A 23,992-nucleotide genomic window follows, 5' to 3' on the forward strand; every position below is an offset into this window, starting at 1 on the left:
GCAGGCTTTTGGATACTGCACTGTATAAAGGAAGGGCATGAGCAACCGTATCTTTTATATTTACCAGGTATTAATGAAATATACAAAGAATTCTTGCCTTTTTGCCTCACTTTGAGTCTGGCTGCAATATCATGTATAATCTCAGACTCTGTTATAATTGCAGGCAGGTTGCCTACATATAAAATCAGGGGCTTCTTTCATGAAGAACGAACTATCCTGGTAGCGTTGATTGTATACTATGGTATCTGCATGTAACATGGAAACCTTGATTTTGTTTTGCTTCTGAATAGAGAAGCTAGCTACCATTATCATAAGTTCTCTATGAAGCAGACCGACCACTGGTGAACATGTGGGTATCATATATATATAAACCAACAGGGTTTAACCAAATTTGTCAGTCAGAACATGATAAAATTTTCACGGGTATTTTGATAAACACGACTCTACTTTTAACCTAAAAGGTGATAATTGAATTTGTTAAACATGGGTATATAGAGAATCTGTTTATTTGAAAGTTGTTGGAAGAACATTATTTTCATCACAGATAACAAAACAACAACAGTGACTTGGGTGATAGCAAACATCTATTGGACAGGAAATGAAGACAAATTTGCAAGATTTATAAATTACTTGTATGCATATAACCCTCAATACCGAAAGTTTTGCTAAATGACAAAATAGTCATATTATTAACTTCATCGCATATTATTAGAATTTATTTAAAAGATTACAGTAATCAGTCAGATAGTAAGAAAAATAAGTTGATTACATTCAAGAGGGTAAAGTATGCAGCTTACTGTACAGGGTGAAAATATGGAAAACAAGAATGAAATAAATGTGTTGCCATTTTGTTTTCTGTTTCTGTCAACCATGTTATTGCTGTGAATTCAAGAAGAAGGCATTGCTAGTTTGACATCTTTATACTTTGACTGGATATTTTATACTGATTCTCAGTTTAGAGAAATGGTCTTTAAAATGGGCTGTTCTATTTACTGTTTGCTGATATGGTGTGAGCTTCATTTTTTTGTTGTTGCCTTTTTACATTGTTGATTTGTTAAAAAATTTGAAAAGATAGCAGTTAGCAGTTAGTCCTTGGCTGATGACGGTTATTCTATAACAGTTGCAATGCAAGGTTGTAGCAAATGCTTGCAGTACTTGGTATGTTTGTGTACATGTCCTAAGACATGGCTGTGCAGCATCATGTCAACTAATCGAAACTAAGTATTTGATTAATACCCAATGATGTCTGCTGATAGATAAGTAGCTGTAATGTACATATTGTATATTCATAGTTGCATTCCTTGGTTGATCTGACAAATGACATCATAGAATGAGTGCTGCATGCTTACCGGAATGACAAAGTGATTTAATGTATTGAAAAGAGAAATGTATAAAATCAGAGTATATCATAAAACAAAAAAAGTATATATTGTATAATTGTAGGCTTAATCCTAGATTACCTTAAGATTGATTGTTTCTTGTGTGTTACCAAGGAGACATATCTGTTTGGTTACCAAGGAGATATCTCCTTGGTGTTACTGACTCTTTGTCTTAAAGAATATGGATAACTTGTACATTGATGATATTGATGCTATATTTCATAATGAAAATTGTTATATATATGCACACTGTGGGACGAATTGCCTTGCTATTGTAACAGGTTGGCTCCCATGGGCATCATCATTAAAGATATTGGTGGTACTTTCTTGAGGTACACTGAGTCCCAGTCAAGACCACGGAAGAGTGTCAGACTTTCAGTTCATGCTTTACGGAAATAAACGTTTTTGTCTTCATCATTCAATCTTCATTACAAAAATCAGTTTAGTTCATTGCTCATATTATCAATTCTTCTCATTCATCACAATTTTTTTTTTGCTGTCCAGTGATGGAGTGAATCATTTGTATGAAGTAAATTAGTTTGTTATAGTCACTTCAGTAAAGTGTGGAACAAGTTGAGCAAAGGTATTTCCAGGTTTTCTTATTTGGTCAGATGTTTTTGATTATCAGGCATGAATATTTCATTTTTGTTTGAAATACCCTTTTTGATGCATTTTGTTTAGTACTCTTAGAATACCAGCCCATATTCAAGATTAAGATAAAATAATTATTACTCTGAAAAGATTGTTGGAAAGCCATTGAAGTCTATGTTTATATATATATATATATATATATATATATATATAGACATGTATATGTGACTATGCTTGAATTTATGCTTTTGACATGCTCTTGTTAAATACCTGTTGTATGGTATAATAGCAAGAAGGGCGTGCCAATAGGTCAGATGCATGAAAAGTAGCAGTTGCTGGATAGCAATTACTAAAGATCAAAAAGATCATGATAAAAAAAGATCAAAAGATCATGCCTCAGCAATTGCTTTATTCCATATGCAGAAACCTTTGCTAGTGCTTTAACCCTTTTCTTGCCTTCAGAGGGCAATTGCTCGCGGTTTGAGAAATAGCAACATCACACTGGTGCAAACACGACGTATAGAAAAGGCAGGACTCCAAAGAAAAGGTGTGGCAGTGCAAATCACTTCTTTCATGTAACATCTTTTCCGTAGACTGGTGTCAAACTAACTTGTTTCTTTTCAATAAATTTATGTATTTGGCATTTGGTTGGCACCTTCTTGGAAGAAAACATGTTAATGTAGGCTACTGTACACCATTAGGTTCTCTCTCAGTTACATAAACATGATTTTAAAATGCAAACGCCCTGATCAAGCAAACGTTCAAGCTGCTCTGACGGAGCTTGAATAAAAAATCAAGCAAGTGCTTAAATGCATAAGCAAAATGTTCCCTTTATGCATATGCTCTTTAGCAATAGCTTAATCATCAAGGAAGTGCTAGCAGTCAGTTAGCGATTGCTTGAACTTTCTAGCAAAAGCATTTGCTTGCTCAATTTTATGCATGCGGAATCAAGCATAAGCCTAGCTGAACAATTGCAACTTTTTACGCATCTGGCCCAATGTAATGCTTTGCTTGAAGAAACTATTTGGCATAAGATCATATTTCCTTGACCTTTCTTGCATACATGAATCATGTCCCCATGTCATATGAAAGTTATTGGCCTGCTAACATGAGCAGGTTAAGTGGATCCAGGATTTCATGGTCTGAAGGCACAAAATGAATATAGTTTGATAAAAATTTTGACAAAAAGAGCCTAATTCTTCCGAAAAATTTCCGACAACAAAAAGGGACTTTACTCATTTCAAAAAGGGGAAGGATACATGAGTGTGGGGGGGGGGCATTTGTCATTGCAAGGTACAATTCATGTACCACTATTGGCCCAAGGGGTGGGGAGGATGCCTGACCCCTATTCTTTCTTTTCCTGAATCTTTGCCTACCATATTCCTATTTATCAAATTACATCATTATTTTCGTGAATAAAAGTTTAAAAAGCAGATGGCATAATTATATAGGTTTATGCATATAACATAATAGCTCAGTCAGGGGGGGGTTCTGATTTTGGTGACCAGGTTTGATTTTAACTGGGTGCGCTAGTGCCCTTTGGTAAGGCATTTATCCTCATAACCAGGTCCCTTGGAGAGAGGACCTCAAGCCGTCGGTCCTTTGGTTGCTTGCTTACAAAGTTACAACCATTCATGCTTTCTTAGCAATCATCTAAAAAAAATCACCACCACCAATACATGATCATAAGAATAGAAATTTGATGACCAAACATCTCCAAAAGAAGGTGGTGAATGCTGCCCAAGCAGAAGAATGCTAATCATCTCACAAATATATTATTTTTTTTGTGTGTTTTTTTTTTATTTCAATCTGTTATAAGCTGCAGAATTTCAATATATCATATTGAATATTGTACACATTCATTAGGTGCTGCATAGTGATTTCACTATACATTGCTTGATTAAGTGAGGTATTAATGTTTGAATTTTTCATTTATGTAGTTCAAATGGTAATGTGCCTATAATGTTTGTTTTGTTTGTTGTGGATCTTTTCTGTTAATATCCTTTCATGTATTTTATCGCGCATCCTACCCATAAGACCAGATACCAACTTGGTATAAGTATCGTATATGAACTGCAACAAAATAAGCCTCAAGTCAAAGGAATTGGACTTGAGAAAAAAGCTAGTAAAATTACCGATTTAAGCAAACTTAAAGAAGTAAACTAATTGTAATCAGAGTATACTGACAATCACAGATATACAGTCATGGGCATTTTCATAAATGATAGCTTGCAAATAGATGTACCCATCATTAAACACATGGTATTTATTTTATACCTTGCACTTAAAGGTCATTTCCTAGAAATAATTTTGTGATTGTTCCCAGAACTTGCTTTAATTGTTAGATCCTCAAATTGGGTAATTGTGTGATGTTACTTAAGAAGGAACTGTATCAGTATTTTTTTTCCATTCTGTTTGACAATTTTTTCAGAAAGCCTTTTGATTTCCTATGTAATTTATTGTTTTGTGAATTCTTATGCATCTGTTTCTTTTTTTTCAACCTGTTCGGTGATCGTAAATATAAAATATACCAATTTAAACCAGCAAAAGTAAAAAAAATTATCATACATTTCTGATTTTGGGTTGACTTTGTACATGAAATCACATTTTTGAGCTATGAGCTATTTGATGTCTGACATGCCCTTAAAATGTTGCATAATTTTGGAACAGTGTATCTGGACGTCACAAATTTGGCCTAAAAAATGTGCAAACTTGAAAGTAAAGAGTCTGCAAGCAACATGGGAAAAAAATCCACACAGCGGCATAGTTACAAAATTTGTCAAAGGCAGGTAAATTTGACCCCTTCCCACCATTAAGGCTTTACAGGTTTAATTATTGAAGAGGAATATTATGTACTTTATCAGTATTAACCATAATTGCGTAGAACTACCTTGCTCCACATGGTTGAATCTTGCATGCATATCATTCTCAGGAAGCATTTTAGATAGGTGAAGAATTATCATTCTACCAGCACATAAACATTAGACAAAAAATTAGGTGACAAGACTTGTTGCATACACAGATTTCCATGGCATCCTGTACATTGCCTCTTGTTACCAAGGCATTTAAATGTGTTTGCGCCACTCCACCCAGGAGTAGGCAGGTATTTCATTGAATGCTTTCAGAGCCCAGCTGCAGCTAGCTAGCTAACTAGTGAAGTAGAAATAGTCTGCATTATAGTTTAAAACATCGAGAATGTATTTCAAATTATCATCATTGTAACTTATGATACCACTGAAATAGTTTGTTTGAATATCGACATGTAATTTCATGTAAGACAATAGACTGTCCATATGTCATATTTTGAGTGAAAACTGGCATTAAGATATTCATTTAAATTCATTTGATTCAACATCATTAGAAAGCTTTACCTATAGTTTCGAAAACCCATATGTTGGAAATTTCAAAAAATGTTATACAATGATAATTACATTTTATGAAGCCCCTTTAGAATTGAATATGTAACCACTGCAGATATCATTTTCTTATTCATAGGATAAAATACATGTTCTCCAAGTAGCATGATTGAATTCTTCCAGGGTATGTATTATGATGATGATCCACAGCAGTGATATTGCACCATATTTCTGTTCAAAACATTCATAGGTGTAGAAATGAATATTATCAGCATAAATGATAGATCAAGAAGTGCCCATGTAGGGTTAATGATATGTTTACATTTCTATGATACAAAGATATTCGTGTTTGTGTGATTTAAAAGGTTTATGGGGGAGTGCTATATGGGTTTGCATGATATTAAGCTGTTCAATCAGCGATATATTGGAGGGGTATTACCACAGAGTTAGGTTCATATAACTCAGAGTTAGGTTCATATAACTCTATGGGTAATACCAGTCTATGCACTTGTAGTTAAGAAGACTGGCAGTTCATGCAGAGAAACAAAATTGATTTGAGTAACTTTTGATCTAAGTTTGCAAAATGTCAGTTTTTTTAACTTAATACTGCAGCTAATGGCAATGAAAGCAGGCTAAAATGGTCCCATTTCACTCTATTTTCTTTGTATTAATTGATTGAATGTTATTATGATTAAACCTTAAATGTATGTCAGTTTGAAAGGATTTTTTTTATAATCCTGGAAAAAAAATCTTAAAGAATCTTAAGAAAAAACTCAAGATATCTTACTTGAGAACAAAATGGGTGGAGTATTTTCACTCCAGGCTTCTTTTTTAGTTGGGTATGAATTACAGGTGCAGAGATAGACAGAGAACAATCAAAACCAATTTGATATATTTTATCATTGCACTGCATTTTTCTAGATTAGTGAGGATGTTTAATTGTATTGAGCCGGAATTTACATTATTTTCTTTGAATGCTATCATTGTTACTAGTCTAAATTATTTTTCTCTTTACAGTGTGTAGTTTTCATTATTTTTCCTTTATTATTTGCTATTTTGAGTTATTTTGAAATAAGCGTTCGCATAACATGTACTATGTTCACTGCCACGTATGTGGTGATATAGTAGTTCTGGAAAAAAATTTCATATTGTTAGGTTCACAATTGAAATTTATTTTGTTGATATTTGCATCATTTATTTAGAGTTTGCTGGAAATTAACCATCAATGAAATCTGCACAAATATTACTGTATATCATTGAATGATAGACCCTATGAAATATTTAAAAACTTCAAAGAACTTGCTTTTCCAAAATTCTGAATTTCCAGACTGCAAGATGTGGGTTGGTGATCTACCTTGAAATCACCTAACATTCAGTTTTACCAGAAATCTTGAAGAGCAAAAAAAATGTGATATTCTGTTTCACCAATCTGCATCTGTCTTGCTATTTTGTTTGACCCCATGTCAGGGTATTTGTTGTTTGCAACACTTTCATGGTTAAATATTAAAACATCTTGCCAGGATTCATTAATGTTTTAAATGTTATTTTTGTGTTCCTCTCAACTAATATTTTTATGGGAGTGGTGTGAAGGGTTTTCTTTATTAAGTTGAGAGGGGGGTGGAAGATAAGAGGAAGAATCAGAGAGAGAGAGGGAGGGAGAGCAATGAAGAAACAGAGAGATGATTAGAGAGAGTGAAAAAGTAAGAGAGATGGAAAAGAAAGAAATGAGAGGAATGCTATGGTCACAAATACCTTTAAGAACACCATATACCATTTATTGCTTTATCTAAAACTTGTTTGTACATACGTTGTTTGTAAAGCCATTTGAGACCATAACATTAATAATTGTACTGTACACTCCAGGGCCCCCTGTCTTGCAAAAAGTCAGTTGATCCAATCAAGCGTAACTATGGAAATCCACCAGTGTAATAATTTGTTTACAGGAAATTTGCAGAACGTCCTTTGTAAACAAAGGAGAACACACCAAATTGTCAAGAAATCAATTAATTCATGGATAAACAATCATATCTAGAATTTCATTTTGAACAAACATGCATTTTATATGTTATATGTTGACTTTGCTGGCTTTCCATATTTGCGATTGATCGGATCAATCGCATTGAATTGTAAGACCCCCAGGACACTAATTATACCAAGATTAAATGCAGTCATAGTTAAATAATGAAAATGAAAAAATGCTTTTTACAAACTCATCTAATTCGCCTCATAGATATATTTATGTGTAGTAAAGGTGGATATAATTCCTTAATGGTCCACAGAGGTTTCTTTTTATTTTTTTTATTATGTCTATTTCTGTTGTTCTCATTCAAATTTTAGTGAATAAGAGTTTTGATATTAATGATGTAATTTAAATTGACCTCAGGTGATCCAAGAGTCATGCTTGGCTTGTCAATTTTCAGTCATAATTATACGAGCAGCTCTATGAAGCACCGCCTTTATCTTGTGCACCAACATTCCTGAGAAAATGTAAAGGAATTTTGATGGTAAAATATACCTTGTTATACCCTCTTATTTTTTTCTCAACTCATCTCTCTCTCTCACTCATACAGCCTTCTATCTCACACATTTATTTTCTCCCCTCCTCCTTTATCTAGCTCTCCCTCCTCTCCATTGCACTCCTTTCTTCTTTCTGTCCCTTATTCCTCCCTCTCTCTCCCTTCCCTCTTCCTCTCTCTCTCTACCTCCCTCCCATCTTCCCTTCCTTCCCCCTCCTCTCATCTCTCCTCCCTCTACCTCCCTCCCTATCTTTGCACCCATTTTCTCTCACTTCGTCTCTCCCTTATGCAGTTCCCTTTCTCTTCCTCTTCCCTCAATCAGCATAACCATCTCATCTGTTTTCATTTCCTCCTGATGCAAACACATTTACAACTCTCTTTGTCCACTGATTGCGACATACATGTACAATAAATCCTAATATAATATTGATTTTAATTCAGTGTCAATAAAAGGACTCGTACAAATTTTACCCACTTTGAATGTAAAATAAATTTACTGGATTTTCATGTTGTGTGTTGCCTCATTGACTTGTGACATGTGGTGAAAGCAGTGGCACACAATCAGAGGCACTCACATTTCTACAATTATTATCTTTAGGCAGAACTCGCAAAGGTAGTTGAACTACAGAGCAATGGAGCAACGACATTGTGGGAACCCTCCTTTTAATAATGAAATGCATGACTAGTATATTACTTGTTCCAGAATCAGATGCAGCAAATTCCTGCTCTCACTTATCAATTATGCCACAATGATTGGTATAAGAACAATAATGGAAGACCTACAAACTAAGCATACAAAATATTTCTATTGGAAAATTCTCTTAAGAAAAAAAAAATAATAATCTCTTTCTCAAGAAGTAAAAGAGGACAACCCATTCTACTTACAGCATTAATGAATTTTGAAAAATTATTTTTGGAAGATGACACAAATAATTGGGACATTTTTTGTTGTACGTTGCAGTGCTGTTCGGTTACACTTGAAGAATGTTAAAATAGTACACAATTAAGTTTGGAATAGATACATCCATAATGCAGACAAAGATTACTCTGCATGCATGCCTAAACATTGACTTTACCTACTGGGTGTGAATTGAAGAGAAAATATTATCAGAGTTTCATTCCATGTTATGAATAACTATAGAATTCAGAAGCAAAAAATGAATGCTCTTCTTTGTAAAAATAAATAATTTCACTAATGAGGGTTGTTTTCATTACGTAACAGATGGCACTCTGTCAAGTTCAGCGTCAGCAACAGTGACCGTTATACCTTGGTGTACGGAATCAATGATGAAATGTTCATGGTCAATCTGATCAACTGTCTGAATGATAACACCCTCAGCAGACATGACCTCCTGGCCAACAGGAGCGTCTGTTACAATGGTGATGTTGCCATGGAGATTGTGATGTTCAGCTTCTGTTCCCTCAGATCCTTGAGCATCCACATTTAAAGGTAGGTAGTTACCTGTGAACAGATTCTGGTTGAGGACGATAGCTTCTATCATGTCACTACTGATTTCATTACTGCTGTCCAATGTGGTATTTTGTACATTACGATTTTCATTATCATGGGGAAAGGCAGCACTACTCGCACTTTGCTGACTAGTTCCAGAAATTTCTTGACTACTTTCCGCAGCAGCTTGGTGAATGTCACTGTTTACACAAGCAAAGACATTTGGAGAGAGTTGTGTGGCCATACCTTTTCCACTTAAATGATCATCTTCCACAGCTGATGGGGCTTGTGCATGTTCAGAACTGGATACAGTGCTCTGATTTTTCTTGGTCATGCAGTCCAAGTCACTTTGAAGTTTCCTCTTCTGAGTTTTTAAAGAAGTTCTGTGAGCTGTTAATACAGTTTTCTTCTTACCTCGAGTCCTGATACTTTGTACTCTGTGTACTAGCTTTTGGAGAGTATTAAGCATGTCCTCAAGGACAATCTTGTCCTTCAAATGAGGAACCTGTGACTCCAACTTATCAAGAAGGTCCATGTTCTTTTTTACAAGACGTTTACAGGTGACTGCAGCTCGCTGTGGCCTCTTTGACTTTGATGCTTCCTCTGCTTGAGCATTCGACACTTCCTCAGCCGAAGCCATTATTGTTGATTCCTCTATAGAACCTCCTGGCTCTGCTGGTTTTCTCTCCTCCGTGGCAAGCTTTTGGACTTCTTGAGGATGCGTTTTAGGATCACTGGCCATCAGGACATCCCCATCTAAGAGAAACAGAGGATTGTCACGATATGCTGCTCCAAGCTGGTCCCAAGACCAACCAGGCACATGCCGAAAGATAGCACAAAAGTGTTTGCAAGGCAGATACAGTTTGGTCCAGTATGAACAAGTACATGAGGGATACCTCTCCTCGTTTCCAAAGAACACCTGATGTGCCTGATTCCTATCCCCCTTGACAACAAAGTGTCCATCCTGGCCGGCCTGGATGTTCTCTGGAATGATGGTTGTAGTCATGCGCTTCTCCACATGCTCTACAATAAAACGAGGCTTACTGTGCAAGAAAGCAGGGATATCAGAGCTGTACTTGAGGTAACTGCTTGAATAGCGTGCATTGAACTCCACATACCTGTCAATCAACCAGAATTTGAAAATATATATATTTATAGGGGTTATTTCACTATTGTTTATAAAGCACTTGATCTCAGGTGTATTCAAGAAGATTTGATATTGAATGAAAATAACGATAATTAAGTTTTATTGAATAGCATATCATTAACATTCATGTCCATCATTATTTCCCCAGCTTTGCCACATCCAAGACCTTCCCCATCTCCAGTTGTTTTCTATATGAATAATGGGAAGGAATAGAAGTTGACTCTGACTGTTACAAAGAAGTCTAACTTAACTTCTCACCATGAAACTGATGAGATTCTTGTTCATAATTAAGAACAAATTCACTCGTTATTCAACACTAATCAACCAAAGTCACATTTTAATACATTTAATGTAAACAAGGAATAAAAAGAGTGGAAAAGAAGATAGAGTGGGTTCAATTCTCTTGATGGATTATCATGAAAATATGCCTCAAAACAATAATCTCTGATCTCTAGACTTACTTTCGATATTCTCCTGGAAAGCATTTTGTGTAGAGTATAGTCATCATCTCACTAAGGCTGCAGTCTTTATTGTCGCTCACATACGGATGGTTGAACATGTCATTCTGTTGCTTGCAGCCATTGACAGCATACATTGCTACTCTAACCCTTTCATTCTGAAACAAGGTTGTCCATCTCTGGGTGTGGAGTAGAAAAACAATACATTTCACACACATGATTGATCTTCAAAGATACTTTCTAAATATGTGTATATCCTACTATTACTATTACCGTATATCCAATATCACCAATTTGTTGATTTTCTTTTAATATATCCTACTACTACTACTTACTGCATATCCAATATTACCAATTTGTTAATTTTCTTTTCATTAATTAGTTGTTTATACAGAATGAATGCAATTAATGCATGATATTGTGACAGTATCATCTCTTGTGAACTGTTTGTTCACCCTATGTATTTGTACTTTTGTTCAATTCTTATTAATTACGTTTCTGTATTGTTTGGATAGTTGGCTATGTGAACTGAAGATATATCTATTGAGAGTTATTTTTAATGTCATACAATACATAAAAATAGCTAGGATAACTTACCTTCATACAAGATAACCAGAACATGCTGAACCAGGTAGAAACAGCCTCATTCTCTTTCCATACATTCATTGTCTTCAGTCCCTTCAGACCACATTCCTGTTCTCTCATTGTGGTTGCCATTGCAATCCTTCTCAGTGTCTTGATCATACGAGCTCTCACTAACCCATCAGATATCCCAGATGAGTCTCTGAGCCAATCCTGCCATAAGGTCTCACAACGGTGGTAGCAGAACAATGCAGTGCATCCTGTCAAAGTGAAAGATAGTTCAAACTTCGCTATTGGTATTTTATATTTCCCTTTAAGAATTACATCACCACATTGGTGATTGATTGGTGGTGATTTTTTACCTGATTGCTATTAAGCATGAATGCTTGTAAGCAAGCAAGCAACCGGAGGACCGACGGCTTAAGGTCCTCTCCGAAGGACCTGATAATGAGGATTAATGCCTTACCAAAGGGGACATACTGGTATAAACTGGACTATCATAAGAATCTGATTCACTGACTTGATGAAAGATCAGTCAAACTGCAGAATAACATGTCCAATTTTTTCCAGACCAACAGACACTTCAATACATAGTAGATGTGACTCAGCTCTTCCGTTAGTTCATCTTAGAAGTGTATGTTAAAATGGACATGGCACAGAAAAAACTTATTACGCAAATAACAAACGACACAAGATTGAGTGTAAAAAGGTTGCATGAGGTGACAAGTGATTGATCTTATAAGTGTGTGACTTGCAATCCATGCCTAATCTGCAATCTACAAGTGATGTCACAGATGAATCAAAAGAACTACAGTATATATTACAAGAGCAGATATTGATTTTTTTCTTCATTTCGGCCCCAACGACAATGCTGGCATAAGCACCCAAGGCAATTACTTGGGCTCCAGGCCATCTGTCTTGCCACACTTGATATTCCCCATTGCAGACAGTGATTCTCAAGCAACTTTAGAAAAAAAATGTCTTTCACTCCTGAGAGCTTACTACAAGGCTTTTTGTTTGAGGTCACACAGCTGTGAAATGGTACATTGTGGATGGTATGTGTGGGATGTTACAATATTATACATTTCAGCTCCAACAAGCTTATGTTCAACAAGTTGAGTAGTTGTTGGACTGCATCACATAACATTATATCATTTATCAATAATCTCAGTGTTTCATGTCCATTACATGTAATAACAAACCTGGGAAAACCGTCTCCGTAGCTTCAATCTCCGGATCAAAATAATCCACCATGAACCCCTCCGGATTCCAATCGGGATTCCATCTTCTAAATACACTCAGCGCCTCTGCAATGTCCTCTGCTGTGTCGCTATGTGAGACAAACATCCCAACTGGGGTATATCCCATGTTGGTCCTCACAGAAAGAAGAAAGAGTGGAAGGGAGTATCCAGCACTTCTGTATACAGCATCCAAGACAGTGAAGGAGTTGCCATACTTGTTGAGGAGTCGGCTCTGCCAGCGTGTTTGGCAACAGAAGAGGAATTTGTCCACTTCAGAACCTGCGGGTAAATTGATATTCATATTTCAAGATTCATTTCATTTCTCATATTTCACAGACAATATAGAATACCTGAGAAGTGTGACACTGCACTCTTTAAGTGTTTGATTTCGCATTTCAACATCAGCATTTAAACTGAGAATGTAAATGGTCCAAATAATGATCACACATTTTTAGCATATATGGCATTGGAAAATTCAGTAGCGTGAACCATAGTTACAAAATAACTGTGTCAGCAGCACTTCCGTGCTCTGTAATGGATTTACCACTGACCTATTTCTGCGAATAAATATACAGACTACTTGTACTATTTTTTTTCAAATTTGCTATAATGCTCAATACAGGGCAACCAAGAGGTTGCTTCACAAATCTATTAACATAAAGAGCAAAGGGAGTGTGTACAATATCACCTGCTCTTTCATTGCATTACTCACATAAGATGTACATACTGGTTATGCCAAGCTTTGAAATGTTGTAAATTCACTATTTTACATTTTTTCTGATTTTTACTCCTTTATTAAAAAAACTTTCTGTAGAAGTAGCTAGGCTTTAATATTAAAATGGCACAATCAGCCAGTGCATTGTATTCATTGTCGCAATCAAATTTGCTACACAGACCGTTCAACATACCTTGCTTCAGTGGTCTGTATTCAAAGAAATCCTGACTTTCCTGTTTCCACAATGAAATCAACATCGAAGCATTATTCTGGTCAACCTTAGTATGGACCTCTTTCTTAGCTCTTTGTACAGCATTGCGGATATCAATATCTGTTGGGTAGTAGCGTCTTCTTGTCCTTTCCGGTTGCTCAGACGAATGGAAGAGGGCACTCTGTACATACTCATCAAGATGTTTTCTGATTTCTGGAACTTTGTAGATGCCCTTTGCTGTCAATTCTGAGATTTTGTGAAGTATCTGGGGATCTAATGCTTCTCGTAGCCCTGCAGCCTAAGACAAACAGATCATAAACAAATCCTCTAAGGTGGTATATATTATGCTACAATAAATAAATTACATAACTTATCTTATATTTCTACACACCTAGAGTGTTGATGTCCTATTGTGATAAGAAAGTCATGTGATTAATTGTACATTTATCCATTAAAACACAAAAGAGTGTTCAGCTTTTCACTGATCTTTCAGCTAGATAACTACGATATCATTATTTGGATTCAAGAGTAAGGGCAAAATGAAAGTGTATTGTTCTGTATCAATCTTAATAAAAGATTTTTACCCTGTGTGCTATCTTACCCATTATCGCAAATAAATAAACATAAACAACTACTAGCACGTATTACCTGTAATTTGCAATTAAAGCAAAACACATGAGCGCACTAAAAGCATACGGAGGCATGCAACAATGCATTTACCTGTTTTAGCTTTGCTTTAGAATAACTTTTAGCCATTCATTTTATTTTAGGTACTATTTCTTGGAGAAATGTTTTTTCTCTATAATAATATCATCTCTGATGTAGGATAAACTGCAAATAATCATCTTTTGGTTCCAGTCAAACTATGACTTCCCAAGGAATATGAATGCACAGTGCAGAGCCTGTCCTTCCTCAGCGGTGCTTTGGAAAGACTGCTACATCCAAATTTGCCTTGGAAATATAAGTTTGTCCAATTACTCTCACCAATGGAAAATATTTGCTCAAATATGAATTAGTTAACTAGACAATTCCCAAAGAGATATTTTAGCTAATTGAATAGAATCATTGCTTACAATGTTATTGACAGGATGGCCTCTATGTGAAGACAGTGGTGGTAGACTGACATAGAACAGTGTCTCAGTACGGATGGAGCTGGAATCAGTCTGGTATTGTTCTTTCAGTTGTCTTTTGGCAAGGACCTTGGAGTGACCAGTTGGTTCTAATCCTTCGTACTGTGTTAAAATCATTCAAAGTTGTTTATAACAATAAGACCACCCCAAAAAGAAATTTGAAAATGTCAAAAAAGTTTCAGTCATAGAAAAAAGGTACACATAGCTATATTGTATCATTCAAAACACTTTGAAAAAGTTGCAGTTATTACAAGAGGTACATTATTGTATCATTCACAATACTCAAGAGTTTTTTTCTACAATTCACTTTCATGAAAAGAAATTATCTTTGATTGGTCTTTGATAATAAACTTCCATTGAACTTGATTTGGACTAGCTATTGAGCAAGGTTGCTATGGTAATTGCTAAGCCTGAGTCGAATCGATTTTAAAATCGGTGTTCGATCGATGTCATCGAACACCGGTGCAGATTTTGCAAAATCGATGCATCGAAAAAAAAAAAAATACGTCGGCCGGCCGATTCGTTTGGTTTACACAATCAATCATCAAAATATCAGTGATGCCCAACTTTACTTCTACTTACTTGATTTCTATTGCCCCCAAAATGAAACCGATTGAGTAATTATGATGCTATTCACCATTAATTTGAAGTTTATTTCGATCATAGTTCGAGTCTTACTCGTCTGCTCGTGCCGAGATAATTTATGCACGATGAATTCATGAATGGAAGTCATGGCCATCGATCGTGCATGCGCAGTACTGTTCTTTAATCAAACCAGAAAATGGCCGGAAATTGACGCGATCAACGTAAAATAAATCTTGCTTTCATGAACAATATTAATATCATGGCCATAGAACATTATTTAATGGTAATATTTAACAATAATTTGCGTATGATAATCATTAATATGAATTTAGAGCTTGATGTGAAACGTTTGTATTTCGTTTCAATTTTCAATGGCGGACATCTCATGACGATCGACTTTTTCGAGCTAGTGCACTTGTCTAAAAAAAATAATCATCACATTAGGATTGATTCTCGAACATTGTCTACATGCAAAAACTCTGTTCAAGTTCGTAATATCACCATATAATAACATTTTACATGACAAAACAGAGAAAATTACGTTTGATTTTTTATCCCATCAATTTGAAGCTAGTTTGTGCCCAACTTTGGGCTCTGATTTCATGAATGGGAAAATATGTCATACGTCATGAACACGCATGCGCATTGTGCTTATTTTCTCGGAGCTTGGATCTGGAGGAGACGTCCGTCCAATAACAATAGAAAAATCCGGCCAGTATTGATTCTTCCATATGAACATAACATACTTTGCTGACATCGTCAATATTCTTAGTATGACCATAAAATCTTGTTAAATCGTAATAATTTAGATGAATTTAGGGCTCGATTCGAAACATTCGTATTTATTTTGATCGCATGCTCAATTGCGTCTAAAAAACTGGATTGTCATTATCAGGATTAATTTTCGAACATCGTCATAACTCATATTCCACAATCTTTCCTCACAATCGTAATATCAGCATTGAATAGCAATTCAAATGACCATCCAGAGAAAATTACGTATTTATTCCCATAAATTTATTTGGAGCTCATTTTGAATCCAACTACACAATCTCAGGCAAGTTACAGCGCTCTCCGTTGATTGCACTTGTTTGCTGGTGCTGACGTCAAGCACGCCTGTCGTTTCGGGAGAGTGAGTGTACGGAGCTGCGGACGGGGCTGGTGAATGGACTGCGAATGCTAGTTGACCGAAAATCATTCGGATCGACTCTGCGTGATTCATGTCTTTATTATTGTTTCATTTTTAAATTATATGTTGTCATCTTCAAATATCATTGTTGAAGATATTTTGGGAAGAATTCTGCTTTGGTCCCCGGCCTCTTTTTGTGTGTTTTGTGATCATGGAAAATACAAACGAACTTTGCTGTCATCTGCTAGCGCATACCGTCAGTGCGTAGTGCATATGCAAAGCGAATCGACGCAAAAACAAGACTAAATTTTCCCCGTCTTAAATATTCGATGCATCGATGTTCGATCGAATTAGAGCTGTCGAACACCGGTTTTCAAAATAATCGATATGACTCGGGCTTAATAATTGCAATAGATGGCAGAATTAGAATAATTGCTGACAAGATATATGCAATATGGTGATGGACTGATGGCATCATTACCTGTAGTTTGTAGTCTATGAATCTGAGAATCTGTACAACATACACACTGGCTGGACAATCAACTTTTTTCGTATCCTGAACTAGCTTCCTCTTCTTTCTTTGAGTGTGTTCTTGATTCGTTGCATTACTAAACTGTACCAGAGCCTGAATATGCAACCCAGACATATCATAAATAGATTATAAATTTCAATAAATCAATAGCAGGGGCCACTCTCAAATAAGAAAGACCATACATCAAATTATATTTTGGTTCAACATCAATCTACATGTAGCCTTTGGTACATTAAAACATAACTTTTTATTCAAATGGAAAATTGAGTTATCCACAACTGACTATCATAAATGTGACATCAAAATTATCCGACCTAAATGAAGCAGAATTCTTTAAAAACAAGACAAATATGAGGTGATCCCAAGATTTTCAAAGTAACTGGATTATTGAATAGTAAGTGGTTCTGCCTAATATGACAAGTTATCATGGTCATTCTTAAAAGTCACAGAAAATTTCTAAGCATTGGTATTTTTCAAAAAAAAAGGACATACACGCATATAACTAATGGACAGTTCTCAAATAAAAGTCTAGTGTAATTCAACTACCATAATTTGGAATATTATACCACAAGATTCTGTGTAACTTCTCAGATGTGTCTATTTTATTCTAAAATCTAAGATCATTAATTGCTCTACCTTTCTCCTTGCTTTGGTTTTCTCATTCCGGTCCCTTCCTTGATGACATATCAGGACATGACGATGCATGTAGAAGAATGGTACCCCATCACATTCTATCTTTGGAGACTGCCCACCATAGTCAAGTCGAAATCTTAGAAAGGACTTGCCAGGGTCAGGGATACTTTCTATAAAAAAAAAAACGAAACCGGAAGATGAAGTATTTATATTACAGGCTGCCATACTACTAGACCAAAAGCTTCAGTCTCTGTATTTTGGTTGTTGCGCTGAACTACGTTGGCTCCACTCACCATGCATAGAATGAAGAGGTTGGGGGTCCGTGGCTACAGACAACGTATAGTGAATTAGCGTTTTTATAGATCGCGATTTAAAACTGTTTTTTGAGCGAAATTTACAGTTTTATTATCAGGGAAATATAAATAACTTAAGTAATTGCATACCTTGGACCGGAATTATTGAAAAAAATCCACTGGATGATTGAGGAATCTGTCATCTAAGACATTTTCTCCTGACCTGGCGGTCTTTCTTGCAAGTTGCCATCTTGAATGACATCATTATCGTTAATGTCTCGATATATCGCGAATATAACTATTATACAGATATTGACTAATGGGGTGTGTAATATAAACATTCTTTGGACCGGTGGATTTATATTTTCCCGAGGGGTTATATTTTCCCGAAGCGCGCAGCGCTGAGGGAAAATATGATCACGAGGGAAAATATTAATCCTTTAGGCGGTCCAAAGAATTTTTTTTTACACATCCCATCAGTCAATATCTGTTATATTAGATAGCCTTTAATGATGAAGATAGAAATGGCCTAACGATGCGTGCAGCCTGTTGTTTACGATAGTCAGTGATTGATGGAACTGGTATAGATCTAGATGTAACTTTAGTCTACTACTACTACTCTAATGCAGTGAATGGCCCTTTTCTAATCAACTCAAGTTTGTTTTAGGCCTAGCCCTAGATCTAAGTTAGAGTCCAGTCCAGATACTTTCGTCCCACGTATTTTATTTCCGTGTAGTTGGTAACATCTAATCCACAAGAGGGCGCGATACACATAGAAAAATATATTCACGGACCGGTTGGTCAATATATTCATCGAAGGTGGACCGGCTGGGAAAATACACGGATTTCGATCATATCACGTGACGCGCAATTGACCAATCGCGCTTGGCTATCTGTCTTGGCTATCTAATATTATCGTTTGTCTTCGTGAGTGTATCGTATTATTGCCTTGTAGGTGTGCTGGTGGAATGCAATATCGATATCACATTCGTACATTGTTGACGCCCTCTCCGTTCGTTTGTAAATATTTCATAGTTTGGCTGCCATTTTGACCTGTTTTCCTGTGTCGTACCCAACTAAACATCGGTAAAGTATAATTTTCATGCATTTTCATCTATATCGTTTAAAGTATTTTAAAATTGAATAATTAAATATTTTGAATTTGTAGTTTACATATCCTTAGATTGTAACCTCGATGTGTTATAGAACCTCAAACTTTGGACTCTGGTCGGACAAAGGTGCTGGTGTTATAACAAATGGGAGCCCACACGGACACTTTACCGTCGGTGAATGGGGATTACAGTAAAATGTCAGAAATTGTTGAATAATCCCCAGAAACGATGGTTATTCCTGTCTACCATACTAAATTACTACTACTACTAGTTCACGCCCTTTTCACGCTCTAACTAAGCACCAACATAATTGCAACCTTAACACCAAACATCGAACTCTAAATCCCCCATTCTGACTTTATTGGATGGAATGTTGTGTGTTGCAATATTACTTTATGACTGAGAGGATACAACTGAGACAACTTGTATTTCAGCAGATGGGACTATTGATTGTCGTCTTTGTTTGACTTTGGTTAACAAAAAGTTTATAAATTGATCTATGGTAGTAAAAATAAGTTCGGACTCACCGAGAATTTTCCCAAAATCTCTATCTTTATGTGCAGTGATGAATTTAACCCTGTAACGTTCTTCATGATCAGCAATGCACCTATAAACAGCCTCAACATCTTGATATTTTATGCTGCTTTCGGCAGCCATTTCGCCGTCGTCAAGAATGGGATCGGTCCATGATCGAGCTGCGCTGGCGCGCCCGCCCGGCCCGCCGACCGACCGGCAAGACCGCCTGTTGATATTTTGTCTATGTGCAAGTGATGTGCTCCGTGGCTGCGGAACTGAGCAGGGGAGGGTACCGTACGTAACTGGTATTAAAAATTAGATCAGTTAAAACGGACCACAACGGACCCCAATATCTTATTTTATTTGTTTCTTTCATATCAATGTTGCAACAAGTCATGATCATTACATGAACTGACAACTTCATACGTCTCACTTAAGCCTCGAGTGAAGGTACCAGTGAAATAGAGTAAAGAAAGCCTATAGCGCGGCTATAGGCATGCAGGCCTGTAAATTACTTGATGGATACATTTTCCTGAAAAAAGCAGGAAAATGTATCCATCAAGTAATTTACAGGCCTGCATGCCTATATCATAAATCATCTTTATTTCATAGTCAAATAGAGAAGTTACAATGAAACCCGGGGGGGGGCCACTTCCATTCACGAGTGGATACCATGCGCGACCAAGGGGTCTCGGAAAGCACCCTAAACACGTAATTTCCATATTCTGAAAATGAACCCTTTAACAAGTATTGGCGTGTGAAACCCTACCCTTAACAAGTATTGGAAACAAAAACGATACTCTTGGCAAATATTCCCTGAAATGAACCCCTAAACAAGTACAGGAATGTTTTATTGTTACGGTTCCTTCGGTCGTCGGCTTTACCTTATTTCACTGTATTTGGTTTAGTACGACCCCACTTCTACACCTCGCGCAAATCGGACTCTAAACACGAAGTGTTGGGGCAAAAAGGACATCCTTTATAAAACATTTGAATTTTGTTTTATCATCCTCGCAAATTAGACCCTAAACACGTAATTTTCCTAGCGAAATAGATACCCTTTTTTCATTATTTTTGTGTTTTTGGCACCCTTATCACGTTACGTACGTAACGTGCCCTATCGTGAAAAAGACATCCTTTTTACGTGTTTTTTTGGTCGCGCATGGTATCCACTCGTCAATGTAAGTGGCCCCTCCGGGTCCTATATATACCCGGCTAAGCTAGGCGTTCATAGCGCACACAGCTTACCGGCACCCATTTACCTCACCTGGGTTGAGTGCAGCACATTGTGGATCAGTTTCTTGCCTTACGCCATGGTTGGGATTCGAACCCATGACCCTCTGTTTCAAAGTCCGAAGACTAATCCAATGGGCACAACGCTCCACGATACACGATATTGATTGAAAAGGTACAATACATAAGAGTTAACACATAATTTACATTACAGTGACAAGCATGTTAAATGAAAAAGAAATGTGACTGTCTCAATGAAAGAGAGATGAAGAGAGGGGCCAGACAGTAAGAAAATACAAAATTGGAGCCATCACTTTGTGATAAAGATATCATACATTCATAGGTAAGCATGGCCACAACGAAAACAGTGTTACGTACTTATTCAAATTCCTAGAATCTTGTTATGATAAATATTTCCATTAAGTGAACTATCGTAATTATGATATCTTAAAATATGACAGACTAATAAATGTAACAAAAAAATCAAGTTGTTTATCCTGATTGACATTTGGAAGTTATACACATTTCAGATAATCCATTGATTTAATCAAATATAATGTTTAAATTATTCATTTTAAAATCATTAAAAAAATACACCCTCGGACACAATTAAGGCCACACTCATCTCATAAAACTTCATCCTCAACAGTCGGAAATCAAAACTTCATCATCCCGTTCATCATTGACCTTTTGACCTTTTTCTTTTTTTTTTGGGGGGGGTGTTTGGATTTTGAAATGGCCCGGTGAAATGGTGGTGTTTGTCAGAATGATTTTTGAAGGGGAACCGGCCCGGTGCCGCTATTCTTACATATCGGGGTTCTACACAAAAATTATTAATAGACCAACTCTCATTAGATTAAACACGGTTATTTGGATTATTCTTTTCTTTAAATCCGCTTTGAAAAGTTCTGTGCAAAGCTTGATTAATACAAACTATAACGGTATTCCCAGATCGCCCTCTATGCCAAAGAAACGGGTATACCTATACAGACAACCGTTATTTCATTTCTAACAAAATACAAATCAGGAATATAAAGTTTGGTTAAAATAATTAAGTCAATGCAATATGTATCATCATTACATAATAGAATTATATTCTAACAAAAGAAGTTTGACAATGACTAAAGTATAGATTTATATTTTGTGAATAAGGAGAGTCCCACCAAAAAGCTGCATCAGGGGTAAAAAAACAACAAACGGAAATTTCATCCGACACAGATTGCTATAGTGCTGCCTACTGGAATGCGTTATTTTAAAATAGTTGTTAGCATAAATCTGCATTAGTTTTCAACTGCGATGAGGTGTCGATTTATCGACAACCTCTTGTTTTTGCGAAGCAGCGGGTCTGCAATTTGACCTTTTCCTGTTTGGGGCCCCTGAAAATGGCGCCATCCTTATAGTATGCAAAGGAGTCTATACGGCAATCAACATGAAGAACAGGGTTTGGATGCACTGTTGCAGCACTATTTGTTCATTGTCATATTCAGACAACATGGGGGGCTCTAGCGTATGCCTAAGAAATTTCCTCATAAAAAGGATGGGGGCTTTTTATGGGAGGGGTTGTAGTTGCATGTACGTGTGGACATATCTAAAAATAATGGAAAACTGGTACAATATCTAAATACTTGACTTTTACATCCAACATTTGAAATCGATGTATTTTTTATGTGGTAGCGTTTGTAGTGGTTGATGGGAGGCGTTCAAGTGTAACGTCAACAAATTTGAAACATTGCTTGCACTTTAAGTTTATGATTTTATTTATTGTTTTCTTCCGCATTCATTTGTATAATGATTTTTTTCATTTCATAAAAAATATTGGCATGAATCATAAAGAAATAAAATTGGCTAAATAACATATCATTCTAAACATTAACGATCTACTACCTAATAATATTAACTTTTGCCATTGTGGGAGAAGGATTGTCATTATAAGCAGCTTGCTTGAAAAAAATGGCAACTCCTGATTAAAACTCGTGATATTAATTTAATACATTCATAAAGCAGAATGATGATATCTGTTCATGATTTTATTAATGAAAAGGAAAAGATATAGAGTGACAATGGTGAACCTTAGAATCTAGGGGTTACGTGCTGATCTTAAAACAATCATCCCGACCTATCTACACTGTAAAAAATATTGGGTACAATTTTTTTACCAACACTAGGGCGATTATGTGTCCAACCAATTTGGGGCAGTATTTTACCCAATGCGAGAAGCATTTTGTCCATTAAGGTCAACAAATAGGTTGCAGTTACTTTAGAATGGGCAAAATTTCCATCGCACTAGCTGGATAAATAAAAATTCCCAAAAGAAATTCTCAATGTCGATTGGACACATAGATACCCTCATGGAGCACTTTTTCCCAATACTTTTCAGAGTGTACTTACCAATGGGATGGGATTGATGCAGGTGCTAGGAAATGCGGTCATTGAAATATTTTCAACGAAAGATTATTTAAATCAAATCATTTTTATTTCTTTTCATAATCAAATATTTTTTTTATTTCATTATATTTCTGCATTCATGATGAATGTGTAAAGGTGATATATATTTTACAAAGAAATGATACAATAGTCATAATATTAGCAATGAAAAATACATTTTAAACAAGATAGCATTCAGAAAATTATATATTTCACCATCCTGTCTTTATTTTTCTCTTTTTTAACGGTCGTGAAAAATTGGTTGGCATGCAGAGCCCCCAAGCCCCCCCCCCTATTTGTACACCAGTGCTGGATAGGGGATTTTGATATCTTATTTTGAAGGTGTCTAATAAAAAAAAATATTTACTTTTGCATTTATTTAGACAAGTAAAACAAACAAATTTAAACATGTCAAGAGATACAAAAAAAAGTACAAGTTTGAATCCAATTACAATCAAGAATAATCAAGATAAAAAAAACAACATATAAGTTTAACAATCAAAAAATAAAATTGAACTACCAAAGAAAAGGACAAAGATTGCATTTATAGATTTAACAACTTAAAAATGATAAAAACATGATGCGAATGCAAAATTATATAACAGTCATAATAATGACATAATATGACAAAATATAGTGAATTAATGACAAATCTTTCTGAGATAAGAACAAAATTGGCAATATTGTGGATATGAAATGTTATGAAATCATTCAATGATGGAAATATAAGAAGGTGGAACTTGAGTAAGTGTTTTTTTT

General features: G+C 35.8%; 1 protein-coding gene and 1 long non-coding RNA gene across 2 annotated transcripts; both read right to left on the bottom strand.

Annotated features, from left to right (window-relative positions):
* Positions 1-3,939: 3,939 nt before the first annotated feature.
* Positions 3,940-6,888, bottom strand: LOC121418745. The gene is made up of 2 exons (XR_005970510.1): positions 4,391-6,888; positions 3,940-4,357 (listed from the first exon to the last, which is right to left on the bottom strand). It is a non-coding gene; the product is annotated as an uncharacterized LOC121418745 (long non-coding RNA).
* A 1,157-nt stretch (positions 6,889-8,045) lies between these two features.
* LOC121418746 lies at positions 8,046-19,738 on the bottom strand. The gene is made up of 9 exons (XM_041612824.1): positions 19,588-19,738; positions 17,659-17,825; positions 16,972-17,115; positions 14,720-14,878; positions 13,629-13,944; positions 12,682-12,999; positions 11,495-11,739; positions 10,901-11,076; positions 8,046-10,410 (listed from the first exon to the last, which is right to left on the bottom strand). Exons 1-9 carry the CDS (start codon positions 19,715-19,717, stop codon positions 9,054-9,056), a joined length of 3,012 nt encoding a protein of 1,003 aa, XP_041468758.1. The 5' UTR covers positions 19,718-19,738; the 3' UTR covers positions 8,046-9,053.
* Positions 19,739-23,992: the final 4,254 nt, after the last annotated feature.

This window comes from Lytechinus variegatus, chromosome 7 (assembly GCF_018143015.1).
Source record: "Lytechinus variegatus isolate NC3 chromosome 7, Lvar_3.0, whole genome shotgun sequence".
Classification (NCBI taxonomy): domain Eukaryota; kingdom Metazoa; phylum Echinodermata; class Echinoidea; order Temnopleuroida; family Toxopneustidae; genus Lytechinus; species Lytechinus variegatus.

Excerpts from the sequence above, each read along its gene's own strand:
- LOC121418746 (XM_041612824.1), bottom strand. The coding sequence starts at position 19,717 with ATGGCTGCCGAAAGCAGCATAAAATATCAAGATGTTGAGGCTGTTTAT. Across the intron at positions 17,826-19,587 it reads AGATTTTGGGAAAATTCTCG|AAAGTATCCCTGACCCTGGC; the intron begins GTGAGTCCGAAC and ends TTTTTTTTATAG. Across the intron at positions 14,879-16,971 it reads TCATAGACTACAAACTACAG|TACGAAGGATTAGAACCAAC; the intron begins GTAATGATGCCA and ends ATTTTAACACAG.